Source organism: Nerophis lumbriciformis, linkage group LG05 (assembly GCF_033978685.3).
Source record: "Nerophis lumbriciformis linkage group LG05, RoL_Nlum_v2.1, whole genome shotgun sequence".
NCBI classification, from domain to species: Eukaryota; Metazoa; Chordata; class Actinopteri; order Syngnathiformes; family Syngnathidae; genus Nerophis; species Nerophis lumbriciformis.
In genome coordinates, this window is record NC_084552.2 from 17,099,549 (window position 1) to 17,120,538 (window position 20,990).

General features: G+C 42.3%; 1 protein-coding gene across 2 annotated transcripts in view; it reads right to left on the reverse strand.

The window, feature by feature from the left end:
• Positions 1–20,990, reverse strand: part of zanl (zonadhesin, like) — a 161,317-nt gene that overhangs the window by 110,916 nt on the left and 29,411 nt on the right. For both annotated transcript variants that reach the window (XM_061961199.2, XM_061961198.2), the window contains exons 10-53: positions 17,433–17,534; positions 15,985–16,178; positions 15,766–15,907; positions 15,394–15,680; positions 15,159–15,307; positions 14,956–15,084; positions 14,747–14,885; positions 14,532–14,673; positions 14,257–14,453; positions 14,047–14,185; positions 12,969–13,049; positions 12,697–12,890; positions 12,473–12,614; positions 12,101–12,387; positions 11,866–12,014; positions 11,663–11,791; positions 11,454–11,592; positions 11,236–11,377; positions 10,961–11,157; positions 10,751–10,889; positions 9,108–9,188; positions 8,836–9,029; positions 8,617–8,758; positions 8,245–8,531; positions 8,010–8,158; positions 7,807–7,935; positions 7,604–7,742; positions 7,387–7,528; positions 7,112–7,308; positions 6,902–7,040; positions 5,826–5,906; positions 5,554–5,747; positions 5,335–5,476; positions 4,963–5,249; positions 4,728–4,876; positions 4,525–4,653; positions 4,316–4,454; positions 4,098–4,239; positions 3,823–4,019; positions 3,613–3,751; positions 2,305–2,409; positions 2,035–2,228; positions 1,813–1,954; positions 1,141–1,385 (exon numbers count right to left, since the gene is read on the reverse strand). In XM_061961199.2, the coding sequence (XP_061817183.2) occupies positions 1,141–1,385; positions 1,813–1,954; positions 2,035–2,228; positions 2,305–2,409; positions 3,613–3,751; positions 3,823–4,019; positions 4,098–4,239; positions 4,316–4,454; positions 4,525–4,653; positions 4,728–4,876; positions 4,963–5,249; positions 5,335–5,476; positions 5,554–5,747; positions 5,826–5,906; positions 6,902–7,040; positions 7,112–7,308; positions 7,387–7,528; positions 7,604–7,742; positions 7,807–7,935; positions 8,010–8,158; positions 8,245–8,531; positions 8,617–8,758; positions 8,836–9,029; positions 9,108–9,188; positions 10,751–10,889; positions 10,961–11,157; positions 11,236–11,377; positions 11,454–11,592; positions 11,663–11,791; positions 11,866–12,014; positions 12,101–12,387; positions 12,473–12,614; positions 12,697–12,890; positions 12,969–13,049; positions 14,047–14,185; positions 14,257–14,453; positions 14,532–14,673; positions 14,747–14,885; positions 14,956–15,084; positions 15,159–15,307; positions 15,394–15,680; positions 15,766–15,907; positions 15,985–16,178; positions 17,433–17,534 (7,103 nt within the window). The remainder of the gene's footprint in view (positions 1–1,140; positions 1,386–1,812; positions 1,955–2,034; positions 2,229–2,304; positions 2,410–3,612; positions 3,752–3,822; positions 4,020–4,097; positions 4,240–4,315; positions 4,455–4,524; positions 4,654–4,727; positions 4,877–4,962; positions 5,250–5,334; positions 5,477–5,553; positions 5,748–5,825; positions 5,907–6,901; positions 7,041–7,111; positions 7,309–7,386; positions 7,529–7,603; positions 7,743–7,806; positions 7,936–8,009; positions 8,159–8,244; positions 8,532–8,616; positions 8,759–8,835; positions 9,030–9,107; positions 9,189–10,750; positions 10,890–10,960; positions 11,158–11,235; positions 11,378–11,453; positions 11,593–11,662; positions 11,792–11,865; positions 12,015–12,100; positions 12,388–12,472; positions 12,615–12,696; positions 12,891–12,968; positions 13,050–14,046; positions 14,186–14,256; positions 14,454–14,531; positions 14,674–14,746; positions 14,886–14,955; positions 15,085–15,158; positions 15,308–15,393; positions 15,681–15,765; positions 15,908–15,984; positions 16,179–17,432; positions 17,535–20,990) is intronic.

The following is a 20,990-nucleotide window of genomic DNA, read 5'->3' on the forward strand; positions in this document are numbered from 1 at the left end:
AGCTATTGCAAGGAATTTAGGGATTTCACCATCTACGGTCCGTAATATCTATCAAAGGGTTCAGAGAATCTGGAGAAATCACTGCACGTAAGCAGCTAAATCTCTGACCTTCGATCACTCAGGCTGTACTGCATCAACGAGCGACATCAGTGTTTAAAGGATATCACCACATGGGCTCAGGAACACTTCAGAAACCCACTGTCAGTAACTACAGTTGGACTGATACAAAGTGGAAAAGTTTTATGTGGTTTGACGAGTCCACATTTCAAATTGTTTTTGGAAACTGTGGACGTCGTGTCCTCCGCACCAAAGAGGAAAAGAACCATCCGGATTGTTATAGGCGCAAAGTTGAAAAGCCAGCATCTGTGATGGTAGGGGGGTGTATTAGTGCCCAAGACATGGGTAACTTACACATCTGTGAAGGCGCCATTAATGCTGAAAGGTACATACAGGTTTTGGAGCAACATATGTTGCCATCCAAGCAACGTTACAATGGACGCCCGTGCCTATTTCAGCAAGACAATGCCAAGCCACGTGTTACATCAACTTGGCTTCATAGTAAAAAGAGTGCGGGTACTAGACTGGCCTGCCTGTAGTCCAGACCTGTCTCCCATTGAAAATGTGTGGCGCAATATGAAGCCTAAAATACCACAACGGAGACCCCCGGACTGTTGAACAACTTAAGCTGTACATAAAGCTAGAATGGGAAAGAATTCCACCTGAGAAAATATGTCTCCTCAGTTCCCAAACATTTACTGAGTGTTGTTAAAAGGAAAGGCCATGTAACACAGTGGTGAACATGCCCTTTCCCAACTACTTTGGCACGTGTTGCAGCCATGAAATTCTAAGTTAATTATTATTTGCAAAAAAAAAAAAAAAAAGTTTATCAGTTTGAACATCAAATATGTTGTCTTTGTAGTGCATTCAATTGAATATGGGTTGAAAAGGATTTGCAAATCATTGTATTCCGTTTATATTTACATCTAACACAATTTCCCAACTCATATAGGAACGGGGTTTGTACATGAAAAAAGTAAATATTAAGAGATAAGCAATTGTAATGTAAAGACAAATAATAAAGTCTTAACATTAATATAATTAAGTCGCAACATTGCGGAAAAAAGTTGTAGTGTTCCTTACGTGAACCGTGCCGCCTTTGAGGATGGACACCTTGACCTGGCGCACGTGCACGTGCACGGCCTTCACATAGGAGATGGCGGGGTTGTTGTAGCGATTTTCGTTGTCTGCGTACACCTCGAAGTCGGGTAATGCTGTCGCATTGCAGACGGCCGACATCAGGTAACTACAGTTGCCCATGAAACTGTACATGACGCCATCGAAGGTTGTGTAGTGCGGGTCGCTGTGCGCCACGCACGTTGCAGAACCTTAAGGGAATCACAAAAAAATCAATTGAGTAAAACCAAACTACCATAATTACAAAAACACACAGGAAGTCGGGCTATTTTGGCTTAAATAAAACAATAACAACATCCAGTTTAAGACCGAAATGGGTACAGGAGTACGGTATTTAAAAAAAAAATCCAGACCTTAATGTTACTTTCACAATGCCACTTTAACTGAGCAACATGACATTTGGTAGGCATGAACCACTAACATCCTGTTTACCTCTGAGCGGTGTGCAGAACATTTTCAAAAAAAACTTTAATTTTGTAGGCAGGTCTATAACGAGTAGACAACTAAACGTACAAAAACATCTCAAGAACCGCTGCCCGAAAACACGCAGGAAGTCGGACATTTTGTTTACTTGCGAAATTTTCGAAGCGACAATCAAATGTTTTTTTAAAAGGTTACCTTTAGTGTAGCATCCTGGGATGCCATTAACCTCGCGACACTCCTCAGTTGGACCGCAAGAGCTATCCTCACATTCAAAAGTGAAGTTCCCGACACAACGACACAGCTTTGAGCAACCGTCTCCGTATATGATTTGTCCAGGCTAAAAAGAAAATGAAAAGTTACTGTGTGTGAGGCTTATCATTTTGTACAAATGTTAAAAATACGTCAAGCTATTCTGACCTCGTAATAGTTGTTGTGGTCATCCAAGCAACCACACTTCTCCAATGGCACGCAGTGTTTTCCTTTGAAGACAAAGCCTGGTTTGCAAAAGCAACCAGTAATACAAGAGCCGCTACAGTTGCTGGAAGGTTCCATGCAAGTAGGGATACAAGCTGGGCCACATTCTATGAAGTCAGCATTTGGGGGGCACTGACCTGCATTACAAAAAAATAGTAAACAGTTTAGGAAATCAGTAATTAAAATCATAGGTGTCCTGAAAAAGGGCCATACTTGGTGTTGTAACTCCAGGAGTTGTTGGTTGTGGTGTAGAAACTACTGGTGTTGTTACATCAGGTGTAGTCTCTGGGGGGTATGTTGGTTGAGGTGTTGTTGATCCTGGGATGTTATAAAGATTTGTAGAACATGACACAATTCATAGAGATAACTACTTTTTCAGTGTAGTGGTATCCAGTAAGCATTAACAAAACTCCTCAGTTGGGGAATGACATTATTCCCAGATTGTTCTGGAAATTGTATAGCTGTTGCCACATCTCATTAAATTCGGGACAATACACCATACGGGGTGGATCCCAAGTGTAATGTGGTGTTTAGACACTAGAACTAATGTTCATACCCAAAGAACAAAGGTATCATCTATAAAAGATGCCTTCTGATGTTCCCCCAAGTAAGTAAATCTAAAAAAGGGAGGCCACCTTGGAAGAAGCCCCAGAGAGTAGTTATGCTCGAGGAACTATGTCTCACAACTGGTGAAAGGAACAGCCCTATGCTAGCATGGTGAATCTGGTTACAGCAAGTGGAGCTGTAATGGAGTGAAGGGAGTGTCTGCTACTGCTGCTTATTAACCTTTTAAAGTTGTCTACAGCAAGTGAGGTGAGTGAAAAAGGCACACGGCATATGCCTGATTACTTGATGCACTGAGCTAATTCCAAAAAATAAATGGACCTCGTATTTGAAGCATACAGACAGGCCATGAGGACATGTAAAGTTGAGACAATGAGAGCTGTTGTGACTGGAACACTTATAAGCACATTATGCTACAGCTACAACTGGAAAGATCTATTGCTTCTGGATTATCCTGTGGCTGGGAGGAGCTTTTAAGACTAGGGACAAAATGGGATCAGCAGTGTGGGGCCCCCAATGAAGAATCGTGAGAGCAGAGGGCTAAATAGGCAGAGATTGACAAGACGTTGTCCACCAATGTTCGATCATTAAGTTACAAGCTGGAGGAATCGCAATAACTGGAAGTGCACCAACGTTCTTACCCAGATTACAAGATTATGAATGCAATAACTCAGTTTTCTCTGGACATTCATCACATTTGTCTTTTGGTTGCTTCCCGTGATAAGATTCTAGAAATTAGAGGCCACCCTGGAAGAACTATAGATCATGGTTGGTTTTGGGAACATCTCTGTGCTACCATGGTAAAACGTCAGGAAAAGGCAGGTGATAAGGGAAGTTTGTGCTTCCGAGTTTTACATAACCAAATTCCCAATGTCAACTCGGTTAAGCGGAAGGCAATGTATGGATGGACCTCAGGAACAGTAGTCCATTAGTGGAGAGTCATGTAAAATATATTACCTGTAGGAAAACAGCCCAACTCTCCTTCCTGTACTTGACACTCGTGCTTTGGGGGACAGCCAGATGGGTTACAAAGAACAGAGGGGGCTTCACATCTACACTTCTGGGTACAGTTCTCAGTGTAGAACTCCTCTCCAGGCTAAAACAACACATACTATTGAGGAAAGTGTACAATTTATCTTACAACCTAGCATAGAATTGAGGTATTACCTGGTAATAGTGGCCGTTGGTGTGTTGGCAGCCACAGGAACTGTTGTTCACGCATTTTCCAGCACTTAGAATGTAGCCAGGATTACACACACAGGACTCAGTGCATGGTCCGCTGCAGCCAGGCGGTCTCCCAGAACACGTCTCCTGACAGGGATCTGCACAAGGCTTGTAATGGCTGTTGGGTGGGCAGCTCAAAGCTAAGCAGGAGAAAACAAGGGGGTAAGATAGATAACCAACTATGCAACCTCAATGTCCATTGTGGACTTTATACTCACGACAAAAGGTTTGGTTCCTCCAGGATCCGATCGGGACCCCGCGATCTTGGCACTCAGTGGCATAGGCTTCAATGGCTTCGCACAGGATGGAAGGTGCTCCGTCCAGCTCACAAAGATCAAAGACACAGTCCTTGAAGTAACTCTGAAGACACAAAAAAAAAATGCTTAAATTCAAATGACTTGCGTTTATGATTATGAAAGTTTGCGTGGTGACTCACATTGGGGTTGACTTTGGAGTGACACACAGCAAAAGGACCATTTTTGTCCAAAATAATGCCACAATATCCTGAGCCCTCATACAGCGTCTGCTCGTCTTCCCCACACCCAGGAATAGTGGTGTTGGGCTTAGCGTTACACCTTGTTCAAAAATGAAATGTTAGACTTCATTTTCACCTTTCGTGTTCTTATCAAGTAACGTAATCCTTACTCTGGATCCATGTTCCAGCTGTGTCCAAACTCATTAGGATCGTTGGTTAATGACCCATTAGGGATGCGGAAGTCGTCCTTGGCGTCCCCGTTGTAATTTCCACACAGTCCACACAGTAAGTTCTTATAGCTGCGCAAACACAAATCCAGAATCCATCTTCTCGGAACTTCTAATGGAAAGGTAATTGTTCCGTTTGTACTCACTCTTTAATCACTTTGATGTCCATGAAATGGTTTCCATCGTAGCGCACCGTCACACCAAAATCCAAAGACACGGTGTAATGTTTCCCTGATTTGAACACAGAGACACCTGGAAACGGACTCAGCGGCAGGTTGACTTTTATGCCATTAACCTGGACGTAGAGAGCAAATTGTGTGATAAGCAACTAAATGGTTTTGAAAAGTTATCAAAAAGACATTAGAGAAACAAGGTTTTTACATGCACGGTGCCTCCTTTGATGATGGAGACATTATGCACAGTGCCCCACTGGAAGATAGAGGACGTCCCATTGGGATCCAAAAAAAGCACATGGACCGCCTTAACGTAAGAGATGGTGGGCCTGTTGTAGCGGTTTTCATTGTCAGTGTGGACCTCGAAAAGTGGCAAAGCTGACGATATGTTGCAGATCCCAGCCATCATATAACTGCAGTTGCCCATGAAGTTGTACTTGCGTTTGTCGAAAGTTGTGTAGTGTGGATCGCCAGATGCTATGCATGACGATGTACCTGGGTGGAATAACACAAGACAAACACATTTAAGTTCCTGAGTTTGATTAGTATTAAAATAATTCCTGATTGCTTGACTCGTTACCTTTAGGGTAGCATCCGGGAACACCATTAACCTCTCGACACTCCTCAGTGGGATCACAGGAGTTATCCACACATTCCAAAGTGTAGTTCCCTGCACAGCGACATAGCTTTGAGCAGCCGTCTCCAAATACAATCTGGCCAGGCTAAAAAAAACACACAACAAAATCAACTTATTGAAGGTGACATTACGGTAGTTATGTTGAAATTGGAGCTATCCAACCTCGTAATAGTTATTGTGATCATCCAGGCAACCGCATTTCTCCAGTGGAACGCAGTGTTTTCCCTTGAAGACAAAGCCTGGTTTGCAAAAGCAGCCAGTGATACAGGAACCACTACAGTTTCTGGAAGGTTCCATGCAAGTAGGGATACAAGCCGGACCACATTCTATGTAGTCTGCATTTGGAGGGCACTGGACTGTATGGCAAAGACAACAATAAACAGCTTTAAAACTAGTAAGTACATTAAAACAATTATTTACAAGCTATTCTGTACTTGGTTTTGGTGTTGTTGGTCTTGGAGTTGAAGGTTCAGGTGAAGTCACTCCGGGACTAGTTGGTTGAGGTGTAGTTGATCCTGGAATGCCATAAAGCCTTTTAGTGCATTAGACATGAGAATGTAAAACAAATAAGTATTTTAAGACAAGTAGTACTGGGATAAATTTAGAAAAACTGCTAACTCTTCATCAGAGAAAATACATTTAGCTAAATTACTTAAAGATTCTGGGTATCGTGGCCATCATTGTTGACACACCTTGAGAACTTCAGGGACAACAGCTTGGACTGACAAACTATGTTGTCAGAGGAACTTGAGGGTGAATCATGAAAGTATAATATGTTGTTTGAAAGTTGGACACGGTCTAAAGGGGTACTCAAAGATCAAGGATCAATTAGCTCGAGGGTGCATGGAGTATTTGAGTGAAAAGCTCCTGGGATTAGAGGGTGTAATGTACCAACCAAGTTTTGGTTTAAATAAACTCCCTTGGGTGTAGGAGTTGAAGAATGTCAGGGTTGAGGGAAGCGAAGAATACCATCTTGGATATAAGCAGCGGAAATAAGTTAGTTCTGCAGGATGTCCTGGCAAGATCATTCCAGGAGAGACTCAGTTTATGTGGCCTGGGTATCTTAAGATCCTACAGATGCTTACCTGGTAGAGTGTTTGGGGGTTCTGAGTTCTGTTAGAAGGCTTATCTCTTCAATTTTGTTCACAAGTGCATCAGCGTTCTTACCCAGATTACACAATTATCAATACAAGAGCTCAGTTTTCTCTGGACATCCATCGAGTTTGCCTTTTTGTTGCTTCCTCTAGTAAGGTTTTAGAAATTGAGGCCACCATGGCAGAGTCCTCACAGGGTAGACTTGCTACAGGAACTATAGCTCACGGTTGGTTTTGGGAACATCTCTGTGCTACCATGGTGAAACTTCAGGAAAAGGCAGGTGCAAAGGGAAGTTTGTGCTTCCGCATATAAGATAACATAATTCCCTATCTCAACTTGGATAAGCAGAAAACAATGTATGGATGGACCTCAGGAACAGTAGTCCATTAGTGGAGAGTCATGTAAAATATCTTACCTGTAGGAAAACAGCCCAACTCTCCTTCCTGTACTTGACACTCATGCTTTGGGGGACAGCCAGATGGGTTACAAAGAACAGAGGGGGCTTCACATCTACACTTCTGGGTACAGTTCTCAGTGTAGAACTCCTCTCCAGGCTAAAACAACACATACTATTGAGAAAAGTGTACAATTGATCTTATATCCTAGCATAGCATTGAGGTATTACCTGGTAATACTGGCCGTTGGTGTGTTGGCAGCCACAGGAACTGTTGTTCACGCATTTTCCAGCACTTAGAATGTAGCCAGGATTACACACACAGGACTCAGTGCATGGTCCGCTGCAGCCAGGCGGTCTCCCAGAACACGTCTCCTGACAGGGATCTGCACAAGGCTTGTAATGGCTGTTGGGTGGGCAGCTCAAAGCTAAGCAGGAGAAAACAAGGGGGTAAGATAGAAAACCAACTATGCCGCCTCAATGTCCATTGTGGACTTTATACTCACGACAGAAGGTTTGGTTCCTCCAGGATCCGATCGGGACCCCGCGATCTTGGCACTCAGTGGCATAGGCTTCAATGGCTTCGCACAGGATGGAAGGTGCTCCGTCCAGCTCACAAAGATCAAAGACACAGTCCTTGAAGTAACTCTGAAGACATAAAAAAAAAAGCTTAAATACAAATGACTTGCGTTTATGATTATGAAAGCTTGCGTGATGACTCACATTGGGGTTGACTTTGGAGTGACACACACCAAAAGGACCATTTTTGTCCAAAATAATGCCACAATATCCTGAGCCCTCATACAGCGTCTGCTCGTCTTCCCCACACCCAGGAATAGTGGTGTTGGGCTTAGCGTTACACCTTGTTCAAAAATGAATTGTTAGACTTCATTTTCACCTTTCTCATCAAGTAACGTAATCCTTACTCTGGATCCATGTTCCAGCTGTGTCCAAACTCATTAGGATCGTTGATTAATGACCCATTAGGGATGCGGAAGTCGTCCTTGGCGTCCCCGTTGTAATTTCCACACAGTCCACACAGTAAGTTCTTATAGCTGCGCAAACACAAATCCAGAATCCATCTTCTCGGAACTTCTAATGGAAAGGTAATTGTTCCGTTTGTACTCACTCTTTAATCACTTTGATGTCCGTGAAATGGTTTCCATCGTAGCGCACCGTCACACCAAAATCCAAGGATACAGTGTAATGTTTCCCTGATTTGAACACAGAGACACCTGGAAACGGACTCAGCGGCAGGTTGACTTTTATGCCATTAACCTGGACGTAGAGAGCAAATTGTGTGATAAGTAACTAAATGGTTTTGAAAAGTTACCAAAAAGACATTAGAGAATCAAGGTTTTTACATGCACGGTGCCTCCTTTGAAGATGGAGACATTATGCACAGTGCCCCACTGGAAGATTGAGGACGTCCCATTGGGATACAATACAAACACATGGACCGCCTTAACGTAAGAGATGGTGGGCCTGTTGTAGCGGTTTTCATTGTCAGTGTGGACCTCGAAAAGTGGCAAAGCTGACGATATGTTGCAGATACCAGCCATCATATAACTGCAGTTGCCCATGAAGTTGTACTTGCGTTTGTCGAAAGTTGTGTAGTGTGGATCGCCAGATGCTATGCATGACGATGTACCTGGGTGGAATAACACAAGACAAACACATTTAAGTTCCTGAGTTTGATTAGTATTAAAATAATTCTTGATTGCTTGACTCGTTACCTTTAGGGTAGCATCCGGGAACACCATTAACCTCTCGACACTCCTCAGTGGGATCACAGGAGTTATCCACACATTCCAAAGTGTAGTTCCCTGCACAGCGACATAGCTTTGAGCAGCCGTCTCCAAATACAATCTGGCCAGGCTAAAAAAAAAACACAACAAAATCAACTTATTGAAGGTGACATTACGGTAGTTATGTTGAAATTGGAGCTATCCAACCTCGTAATAGTTATTGTGATCATCCAGGCAACCGCATTTCTCCAGTGGAACGCAGTGTTTTCCCTTGAAGACAAAGCCTGGTTTGCAAAAGCAGCCAGTGATACAGGAACCACTACAGTTGCTGGAAGGTTCCATGCAAGTAGGGATACAAGCCGGACCACATTCTATGTAGTCTGCATTTGGAGGGCACTGGACTGTATGGCAAAGACAACAATAAACAGCTTTAAAACTAGTAAGTCCATTAAAACAATTATTTACAAGCTATTCTGTACTTGGTTTTGGTGTTGTTGGTCTTGGAGTTGAAGGTTCAGGTGAAGTCACTCCGGGACTTGTTGGTTGAGGTGTAGTTGATCCTGGAATGCCATAAAGCCTTTTAGTGCATTAGACATGAAAATGTAAAACAAACAAGTATTTTAAGACAAGTAGTACTGGGGTAAAATTAGCAAAACTGCTAACTCTTCATCAGAGAAAATACATTTAGCTAAATTACTTAAAGGTTCTGGGTATAGTGGCCATCGTTGTTGACACACCTTGAAAACTTCAGGGACAATAGCTTGGACTGACAAACTATGTTGTCAGAGGAACTGATTGATTGAGACTTTTATTAGTAGATTGCACAGTGAAGTACATATTCCGTACAATTGACCACTAAATGGTAACACCCGAATAAGTTTTTCAAATTGTTTAAGTCGGGGTCCACTTAAATTGATTCATGATACAGATATATACTATCATCATAATACAGTCATCACACAAGATAATTATCAGAGTATATACATTGAATTATTTACATTATTTACAATCCGGGGTGTAGGATGTGGAGGGGGCGGGGGGTTAAGTTTGGTTGATATCAACACTTCAATCATCAACAATTGCATCATCAGAGAAATGGACATTGAAACAGTGTAGGACTGACTTGGTAGGATATGTACAGCAAGTAGTGGACATAGAGAAAGAGATCAGAAAGCATAAGAAAAAGTATCTACATTTGATTATTTACATTTGATTATTTACAATCCGGGAAGGGTGTTAGTTTTGGGTTGAAGTTGCCTGGAGGTGTTATTTTAGTGCGGTTTTGAAGGAGGACAGAGATGCCCTTTCTTTTACACCTGTTGGGAGTGCATTCCAATGTGATGTGGCATAGAAAGAGAATGAGTTGATAAGGGTGAATCGTGAAAGTATAAGATGTTGTTTGAATGTTGGACACGGTCTAAAGGGGTGATCAAGGATCAATTAGCTCGAGGGTGCATGGAGTATTTGAGTGAAAAGCTCCTGGGAGTAGAGGGTGTAATGTACCAACCAAGTTTTGGGTTAAATAAACTCCCTTGGGTGTAGGAGTTGAAGAATGTCAGGGTTGAGGGAAGGGAAGAATACGATCTTGGATATAAGCAGTGGAAATAAGATAGTTCTGCAGGATGTCCTGGCAAGATCATTCCAGGAGAGATTCAGTTTATGTGGCCTGGGTATCTTATGATCCTACAGATGCTTACCTGGTAGAGTGTTTGGGGGTTCTGAGTTCTGTTAGAAGGCTTATCTCTTCAATTCTGTTCACAAGTGCATCAACGTTCTTACCCAGATTACACAATTATCAATACAAGAGCTCAGTTTTCTCTGGACATCCATCGAGTTTGCCTTTTGGTTGCTTCCTCTGGTAAGGTTCTAGAAATTGAAGCCACCCTGGAAGAGTCCTCACAGGGTAGACTTGCTACAGGAACTATAGATCACGGTTGGTTTTGGGAACATCTCTGTGCTACCATGGTGAAACTTCAGGAAAAGGCAGGTGCAAAGGGAAGTTTGTGCTTCCGCATATAAGATAACAAAATTCTCTATCTCAACTTGGATAAGCAGAAGACAATGTATGGATGGACCTCAGGATCAGTAGTCCATTAGTGGAGAGTCTTGTAAAATATCTTACCTGTAGGAAAACAGCCCAACTCTCCTTCCTGTACTTGACACTCGTGCTTTGGGGGACAGCCAGATGGGTTACAAAGAACAGAGGGGGCTTCACATCTACACTTCTGGGTACAGTTCTCAGTGTAGAACTCCTCTCCAGGCTAAAACAACACATACTATTGAGGAAAGTGTACAATTTATCTTACAACCTAGCATAGAATTGAGGTATTACCTGGTAATAGTGGCCGTTGGTGTGTTGGCAGCCACAGGAACTGTTGTTCACGCATTTTCCAGCACTTAGAATGTAGCCAGGATTACACACACAGGACTCAGTGCATGGTCCGCTGCAGCCAGGCGGTCTCCCAGAACACGTCTCCTGACAGGGATCTGCACAAGGCTTGTAATGGCTGTTGGGTGGGCAGCTCAAAGCTAAGCAGGAGAAAACAAGGGGGTAAGATAGATAACCAACTATGCAACCTCAATGTCCATTGTGGACTTTATACTCACGACAAAAGGTTTGGTTCCTCCAGGATCCGATCGGGACCCCGCGATCTTGGCACTCAGTGGCATAGGCTTCAATGGCTTCGCACAGGATGGAAGGTGCTCCGTCCAGCTCACAAAGATCAAAGACACAGTCCTTGAAGTAACTCTGAAGACACAAAAAAAAAATGCTTAAATTCAAATGACTTGCGTTTATGATTATGAAAGTTTGCGTGGTGACTCACATTGGGGTTGACTTTGGAGTGACACACAGCAAAAGGACCATTTTTGTCCAAAATAATGCCACAATATCCTGAGCCCTCATACAGCGTCTGCTCGTCTTCCCCACACCCAGGAATAGTGGTGTTGGGCTTAGCGTTACACCTTGTTCAAAAATGAAATGTTAGACTTCATTTTCACCTTTCGTGTTCTTATCAAGTAACGTAATCCTTACTCTGGATCCATGTTCCAGCTGTGTCCAAACTCATTAGGATCGTTGGTTAATGACCCATTAGGGATGCGGAAGTCGTCCTTGGCGTCCCCGTTGTAATTTCCACACAGTCCACACAGTAAGTTCTTATAGCTGCGCAAACACAAATCCAGAATCCATCTTCTCGGAACTTCTAATGGAAAGGTAATTGTTCCGTTTGTACTCACTCTTTAATCACTTTGATGTCCATGAAATGGTTTCCATCGTAGCGCACCGTCACACCAAAATCCAAAGACACGGTGTAATGTTTCCCTGATTTGAACACAGAGACACCTGGAAACGGACTCAGCGGCAGGTTGACTTTTATGCCATTAACCTGGACGTAGAGAGCAAATTGTGTGATAAGCAACTAAATGGTTTTGAAAAGTTATCAAAAAGACATTAGAGAAACAAGGTTTTTACATGCACGGTGCCTCCTTTGATGATGGAGACATTATGCACAGTGCCCCACTGGAAGATAGAGGACGTCCCATTGGGATCCAAAAAAAGCACATGGACCGCCTTAACGTAAGAGATGGTGGGCCTGTTGTAGCGGTTTTCATTGTCAGTGTGGACCTCGAAAGGTGGCAAAGCTGACGATATGTTGCAGATCCCAGCCATCATATAACTGCAGTTGCCCATGAAGTTGTACTTGCGTTTGTCGAAAGTTGTGTAGTGTGGATCGCCAGATGCTATGCATGACGATGTACCTGGGTGGAATAACACAAGACAAACACATTTAAGTTCCTGAGTTTGATTAGTATTAAAATAATTCCTGATTGCTTGACTCGTTACCTTTAGGGTAGCATCCGGGAACACCATTAACCTCACGACACTCCTCAGTGGGATCACAGGAGTTATCCACACATTCCAAAGTGTAGTTCCCTGCACAGCGACATAGCTTTGAGCAGCCGTCTCCAAATACAATCTGGCCAGGCTAAAAAAAAAAAACACAACAAAATCAACTTATTGAAGGTGACATTACGGTAGTTATGTTGAAATTGGAGCTGCTATCCAACCTCGTAATAGTTATTGTGATCATCCAGGCAACCGCATTTCTCCAGTGGAACGCAGTGTTTTCCCTTGAAGACAAAGCCTGGTTTGCAAAAGCAGCCAGTGATACAGGAACCACTACAGTTGCTGGAAGGTTCCATGCAAGTCGGGATACAAGCCGGACCACATTCTATGTAGTCTGCATTTGGAGGGCACTGGACTGTATGGCAAAGACAACAATAAATAGCTTTAAAACTAGTAAGTCCATTAAAACGATTATTTACAAGCTATTCTGTACTTGGTTTTGGTGTTGTTGGTCTTGGAGTTGAAGGTTCAGGTGAAGTCACTCCGGGACTAGTTGGTTGAGGTGTAGTTGATCCTGGAATGCCATAAAGCCTTTTAGTGCATTAGACATGAGAATGTAAAACAAACAAGTATTTTAAGACAAGTAGTACTGGGATAAATTTAGCAAAACTGCTAACTCTTCATCAGAGAAAATACATTTAGCTAAATTACTTAAAGGTTCTGGGTATCGTGGCCATCATTGTTGACACACCTTGAGAACTTCAGGGACAACAGCTTTGACTGTCAAACTATGTTGTCAGAGGAACTTGAGGGTGAATTGTGAAAGTATAATATGTTGTTTGAAAGTTAGACACGGTCTAAAGGGGTACTCAAAGATCAAGGATCAATTAGCTCGAGGGTGCATGGAGTATTTGAGTGAAAAGCTCCTGGGATTAGAGGGTGTAATGTACCAACCAAGTTTTGGGTTAAATAAACTCCCTTGGGTGTAGGAGTTGAAGAATGTCAGGGTTGAGGGAAGGGAAGAATACCATCTTGGATATAAGCAGCGGAAATAAGTTAGTTCTGCAGGATGTCCTGGCAAGATTATTCCAGGAGAAACTCAGTTTATGTGGCCTGGGTATCTTAAGATCCTACAGATGCTTACCTGGTAGAGTGTTTGGGGGTTCTGAGTTCTGTTAGAAGGCTTAATCTCTTCAATTTTGTTCACAAGTGCATCAACGTTCCTACCCAGATTACACAATTATGAATACAAGAGCTCAGTTTTCTCTGGACATCCATCGAGTTTGCCTTTTGGTTGCTTCCTCTGGTAAGGTTTTAGAAATTGGAGGCCACCCTGGAAGAGTCCTCACAGGGTAGACTTGCTACAGGAACTATAGATCACGATTGGTTTTGGGAACATCTCTGTGCTACCATGGTGAAACTTCAGGAAAAGGCAGGTGCAAAGGGAAGTTTGTGCTTCCGCGTATAAGATAACAAAATTCCCTATCTCAACTTGGATAAGCAGAAGACAATGTATAGGTTGACCTCAGGATCAGTAGTCCATTAGTGGAGAGTCTTGTAAAATATCTTACCTGTAGGAAAACAGCCCAACTCTCCTTCCTGTACTTGACACTCGTGCTTTGGGGGACAGCCAGATGGGTTACAAAAAACAGAGGGGGCTTCACATCTACACTTCTGGGTACAGTTCTCAGTGTAGAACTCCTCTCCAGGCTAAAACAACACATACAATTGAGAAAAGTGTACAATTTATCATACAACCTAGCATAGAATTGAGGTATTACCTGGTAATACTGGCCGTTGGTGTGTTGGCAGCCACAGGAACTGTTGTTCACGCATTTTCCAGCACTTAGAATGTAGCCAGGATTACACACACAGGACTCAGTGCATGGTCCGCTGCAGCCAGGCGGTCTCCCAGAACACGTCTCCTGACAGGGATCTGCACAAGGCTTGTAATGGCTGTTGGGTGGGCAGCTCAAAGCTAAGCAGGAGAAAACAAGGGGGTAAGGTAGAAAATCAACTATGCCGCCTCAATGTCCATTGTGGACTTTATACTCACGACAGAAGGTTTGGTTCCTCCAGGATCCGATCGGGACCCCGCGATCTTGGCACTCAGTGGCATAGGCTTCAATGGCTTCGCACAGGATGGAAGGCGCTCCGTCCAGCTCACAAAGATCAAAGACACAGTCCTTGAAGTAACTCTGAAGACAAAAAAAAATGCTTAAATTCATATGACTTGCGTTAATGATTATGAAAGCTTGCGTGGTGACTCACATTGGGGTTGACTTTGGAGTGACACACAGCAAAAGGACCATTTTTGTCCAAAATAATGCCACAATATCCTGAGCCCTCATACAGCGTCTGCTCGTCTTCCCCACACCCAGGAATAGTGGTGTTGGGCTTAGCGTTACACCTTGTTCAAAAATGAAATGATAGACTTCATTTTCACCTTTCGTGTTCTTATCAAGTAACGTAATCCTTACTCTGGATCCATGTTCCAGCTGTGTCCAAACTCATTAGGATCGTGGGTTAATGAGCCATTAGGGATGCGGAAGTCGTCCTTGGCGTCCCCGTTGTAATTTCCACACAGTCCACACAGTAAGTTCTTATAGCTGCGCAAACACAAATCCAGAATCTATCTTCTCGGAACGTCTAATAGAAAGGTAATTGTTCCGTTTGTACTCACTCTTTAATCACTTTGATGTCCGTGAAATGGTTTCCATCGTAGCGCACCGTCACACCAAAATCCAAGGATACGGTGTAATGTTTCCCTGATTTGAACACAGAGACACCTGGAAACGGACTCAGCGGCAGGTTGACTTTTATGCCATTAACCTGGACGTAGAGAGCAAATTGTGTGATAAGCAACTAAATGGTTTTGAAAAGTTACCAAAAAGACATTCGAGAATCAAGGTTTTTACATGCACGGTGCCTCCTTTGAAGATGGAGACATTATGCACAGTGCCCCACCGGAAGATAGAGGACGTCCCATTGGGATCCAAAAAAAGCACATGGACCGCCTTAACGTAAGAGATGGTGGGTCTGTTGTAGCGGTTTTCATTGTCAGTGTGGACCTCAAAAAGTGGCAAAGCTGACGATACGTTGCAGACCCCAGCCATCATATAACTGCAGTTGCCCATGAAGTTGTACTTGCGTTTGTCGAAAGTTGTGTAGTGTGGATCGCCAGATGCTATGCATGACGATGTACCTGGGTGGAATAACACAAGACAAACATATTTAAATTCCTGAGTTTGATTAGTATTAAAATAATTCCTGATTGCTTGACTAGTTACCTTTAGGGTAGCATCCGGGAACACCATTAACCTCACGGCACTCCTCAGTGGGATCACAGGAGTTATCCACACATTCCAAAGTGTAGTTCCCTGCACAGCGACATAGCTTTGAGCAGCCGTCTCCAAATACAATCTGGCCAGGCTACAAAAAAAACACAACAAAATCAACTTATTGAAGGTGACATTACGGTAGTTATGTTGGAATTAGAGCTATCCAACCTCGTAATAGTTATTGTGATCATCCAGGCAACCGCATTTCTCCAGTAGAACGCAGTGTTTTCCCTTGAAGACAAAGCCTGGTTTGCAAAAGCAGCCAGTGATACAGGAACCACTACAGTTGCTGGAAGGTTCCATGCAAGTAGGGATACAAGCCGGACCACATTCTATGTAGTCTGCATTTGGAGGGCACTGGACTGCAAGGCAAAGTAAAACAAGTTGGTAGTAGTGATGGGCAAATCTCAATTGACACATTCAAAACCAACACGTTTTTTTCTGAATCTGAACCAACGAGTTATAATCTACATCAACACAGCCAAATACTAGAGTCCGTGAACATTGTTCCAAAGTCAGGATTTTTTGTTGCTTTAATGTGCATACAAAAGTAAACATTGACAGATGCATCCATTCAAACATCCATCCATATTCTACCGCTTGTCCCTTTAGAGGTCGTGGGGGGTGCTGGTGCCTATCTCAGCTGCATTTAGGCGGTAGGCGGGGTACACCCTGGAAAGGCAGCAATATATTATAAAACAAGACGGCAGCTAAAGAAGGACTTCCCTATTCAGCCCTGAAAAAACCCGCCAGGTGATCAGCTGATTTTATGACTTCCGGTGCTGACGTAAGACAACCCGTGTCCCATATGTGACCATAGGATGAACAAATACACTACGGTACTAAGACTATAAGTGGCCATTAACAGTTAGCTTCTACAGCTGGGTTGCTCAAAGTGCGGCACAGGGGCCAACCATGGTCCGTGACTCGTTTGTCATCGGCCTTAAGCACATTACAAAAAACAAAAAATAGAGATCTCATTTGCACCCCTGGTGGTTAAATTTATCAAAATTAGGGTGGTCCCAAAAAGGAGAGATTTTTCAAATTGACTGTGTGCTGGTTTTAAAAGTGCACCCCCCTGAAGTAAATAATGAAGATTAAAAACCAATTATAAACAAAAAATTTAAAAAATAAAAATTTACTAAAAGCTTACCTTTTTTATAGTTGCATAGTATGAGTATATATTATTAATGTTGTAAATACAAATCTTTATATATCTAGAAAGGGTGGTCCGAAAGAGGTAGGCATTTTTCACAGGTCTCAAGAAGGTAACAAATACAAGAATGTGTGTGTGTGTGTGTGTGTGTGTGTGTGTGTGTGTGTGTGTGTGTGTGTGTGTGTGTGTGTGTGTGTGTGTGTGTGCGTGTGTGTGTGTGTGTGTGTGTGTGTGTGTGTGTGTGTGTGTGTGCGTGCGTGCTCGCAAGTCAGAGTGACAGCTTATTGTGTTCAAAAAAGCGATTGTCTGATAGATACTATTTCTATTAAGTCGTTTAAACAAGTTTAATGATGTCTTCATTAAACTTCATACTACATCATTGTAGTAATCAAAGGATTCGAGTGTTTACCCAATTACTAGTTAGTAGTAGTAAAAAATACATTTTTGTATAATCTCGTACTTGGTTTTGGTGTTGTCGGTCCTGGAGTTGTAGGTGTTGCTGTAGTCACTCCGGGAGTTGGTGTTGGAGTAGACGCCGGTGGTAGTGGTGTCGTTAGTAGACCTCAAAAGAGAGATTCATAGTTTGTCAGTGAGGATTGGTAACTTGAGATGGCAGGCAATAACAGTAAACCTAAATCTTAAACCTTGGAGGAGCCACTGGTGGTAGAGTAGTCATTAGCCAACCTTATATAAAAGATTTATAAAGATTGGTTGCTTGGGATACAAGTTGCTCATTCTTATTGCTAACGCTGACACCTTTTTCACGGCAAATTGTGAGATTGAGAGCACCTTGAGTTTTGTTGTACATGTGGCAATAACAATAAAGATCTATTCTATTCTGGAGGGTGATGGAGTAGACTCTGAGTTTAGCACCTTGATGAGCAAACCTCAAATGAAATATGTATAGTTTGTCATGTGAAGATAGGTAGCTTGAGATGCCAAGTTAACAGTTCAGCACTGTAAACTGGACCCCTAATCATTGGAGTAGACCATACTTGCCAACCTTGAGACCTCCGATTTCGGGAGGTGGGGGATATATATATATATATATATATATATATATATATATATATATATATATATATATATATATATATACATATATAAATAAAAGAAATACTTGAATTTCAGTGTTCATTTATTTACACATATAAACACACATGACACTCATCTACTCATTGTTGAGTTAAGGGTTGAACTGTCCATCCTTGTTCTATTCTCTGTCACTATTTTTCTAACCATGCTGAACACCCTTTCGCAGGTACCCAGAAAGGTTTCGAGTATCACCAAAAAAACTGAATCTCTGAAGACAGTATAAAAATCTGTGTTAAAGGTGTACAAATACTGTTTGTATAACAAGCATGTTTTTGTTTACAAATGAGGGTTAAGAGTTCAGTACTAAAAAAAAAAAAAAAAAGAATGTGGCTTAAGTACAGTTTTTTAATTGAGCTGCTGCATTTTTTGGTTGGGTTGTTTATTTATTTTGAGTAACTTCTACATTTCTAAAAGGGGAGGAATGTAATAGAGTGATCTATGTTTGTCTGTGGCCATCTCCTGATGAATGTTGGCTATAGCGTACTGGGGTTACTTTTTGGTTGGCCAACGATTTACGTGGTGTTGCGCACCTGACGTCAAGTGTGTGAGTCTGTTCTGAAGTCTACAGTAAAGAGACGTACTTCATCACCTCGCCTGGTTATTGCCTCCAACTCAATATATTACAACAACATTGCTGTTTACGGCAGACAAACTGCTTTACGGTAGAATAAAACATGACTGCTGTTGTTGTGTGTTGTTAACGCGCTGGGAGGACGTTAATGAAACTGCCTAACAATAAACCCACATAAGAAACCAAGAACTCGCCCTCGATCATTCTACAGTTATAATGTGTTTGGGCAGGCACGCTGTTTATATTGTGGGAAAGCGGGCGTGAATACAGGCTGTTGACACATCACTCAGGTCCGCATGGAGCTGGAGGGGGCGTGGCTTCCAGCTCCGCCTGAATTTCGGGAGATTTTCGGGAGAAAATTTGTCCCGGGAGGTTTTCGGGAGAGGCGCTGAATTTTGGGAGTCTCCCGGAAAATCCGGGAGGGTTGGCAAGTATGGAGTAGACAGTGTTGGCAGTGGCATCCATATTGGACCTTAAAATGAAATGTTTATAGCAGGCATCACTAACTGGGGGACCCAGACGCCGTTCCATACCGACTTGGACCTACAGTCAATTCATTATCAAGTATTTGAAGTTTTGACGAAGCACTTCTATTTTGACCGGTGCAGTTTTTTCTAGACTTTACGATACTGGTTCATGGCTCATGCTCAGTCAATCAAATCTGTGCATTCCAGGCGATAAACATGGCAACTCTCAATGCAGAGACAGGCGAGAGAGAAGCGAAGCGAGTGAGACAGAAGAACAACAAGTGATATCAAGGGAAATAAGAAGGAAACGAGTAAGACTTATACACAGACGGAGGACAGAGACAAGTTAGTGTTAGAAGGGAAAAAAGAGCGATATGTCCCCGATTGTTACATTTGCCCTCCCTCGCCCCGATCACCGTTCGCAGTGGACGAGTGGAGAGCAAGGACGGCGATGAAACACAACCGAATAATAAATACAAACATGACTCTCTGTAAGAAATGGACAGCAATAACAGTGCTATCAAAACAGAATTTATAAACTAATTTAGGGTCATTCTTTCCTCTGCAAGCACAACATTAATGTGTCTAATATTCAAAGACGATGGCGCTAACAAAAAACAATGGCATTTCACATTGCCGTTAGTTTTTGTATTATTATTGAGATTTTTTATTTTTTTTCCCCCAACACCTTTCTTTTTTCCTCGCAGTAATGGACTTTGTGTAAATGTAACTATGTGATGTTTCCTTAATGTAACATTACTTAAACACGTACATCATAACCTTAACTATTATGACACTGTTCTACAAACCCCAAAACCAGTGAAGTTGGCATGTTGTGTAAATCGTAAATAAAAACAGAATATAATGATTTGCAAATACTTTTCAACCTATTATCAATTGAATAGACTGCAAAGACAAGATACTTAACGTTCGAACTGGAAAACTTTGTTATTTTTTTGCAAACATTAGCTCATTTGGAATTTGATGCCTGCAACATGTTGCAAAAAAGCTGGCACAAGTGGCAAAAAAGACTGAGAAAGTTGAGGTTGCCTGGAGTGCCTCTAGGTCACTTGATTGCAACCCAGCAATATGACTGCCAACATTTTAATTGTACTTTATTTAATCAAACTGTCTCTATGCTCTTTGTGGTCATTTGTCATTAACCCTTGTGCAATGTTTATATTGTTGTTACTCAGCGAGTGTTTGTGGGTTTGATGGACCCTTTGCATTTTGTGGCTTTTAATGCCTCACAATCAAACACTTTTATGTTAAAATACTGAACAGATGTTTACCTTATCCCAATAAACATATGGAAAATGTATCTGCCAGTTTCTGCATCCCACAGGGATTCTTCTTTTGTGTTCCTGCATCTGCGGTTCCCACACAAGGTTGCAACATTGTTTGTCAACACTGTCTGCTCTCATTTTCTCGCACATTTGACCCCCTGATGTTCTGTGTATCTACACTCTGTCCTCCTCCTGTCTAGGCCTGCTGTGTGTGTGTGTGTGTGTGTGTGTGTGTGTGTGTGTGTGTGTGTGTGTGTGTGTGTGTGTGTGTGTGTGTGTGTGTGTGTGTAAGTGTGTGTGTGCGCGTGGTACACAGATCATCAATTTCCACACTTCTATATGTCCAGTGGACCCGGACATCTTATATGTAATAGAAATGTGTAGGAGGGGTGTATGGTGTGTGGTCATTAAATATGTATTCTGATATATGTTCTTCACAGAAAATGAGCCAAAGTCAGTGAGTCTAAGTTTGAAAAATTAATTAAATTGTATAATTTTTCTTTTAATAAAAAATGAAAACGGGTCCCACAGACCCGAACACCACACAAGGGTTAAATAAATGCATAATGTCTGAATTTGAAAATTATAAAAATACTAAA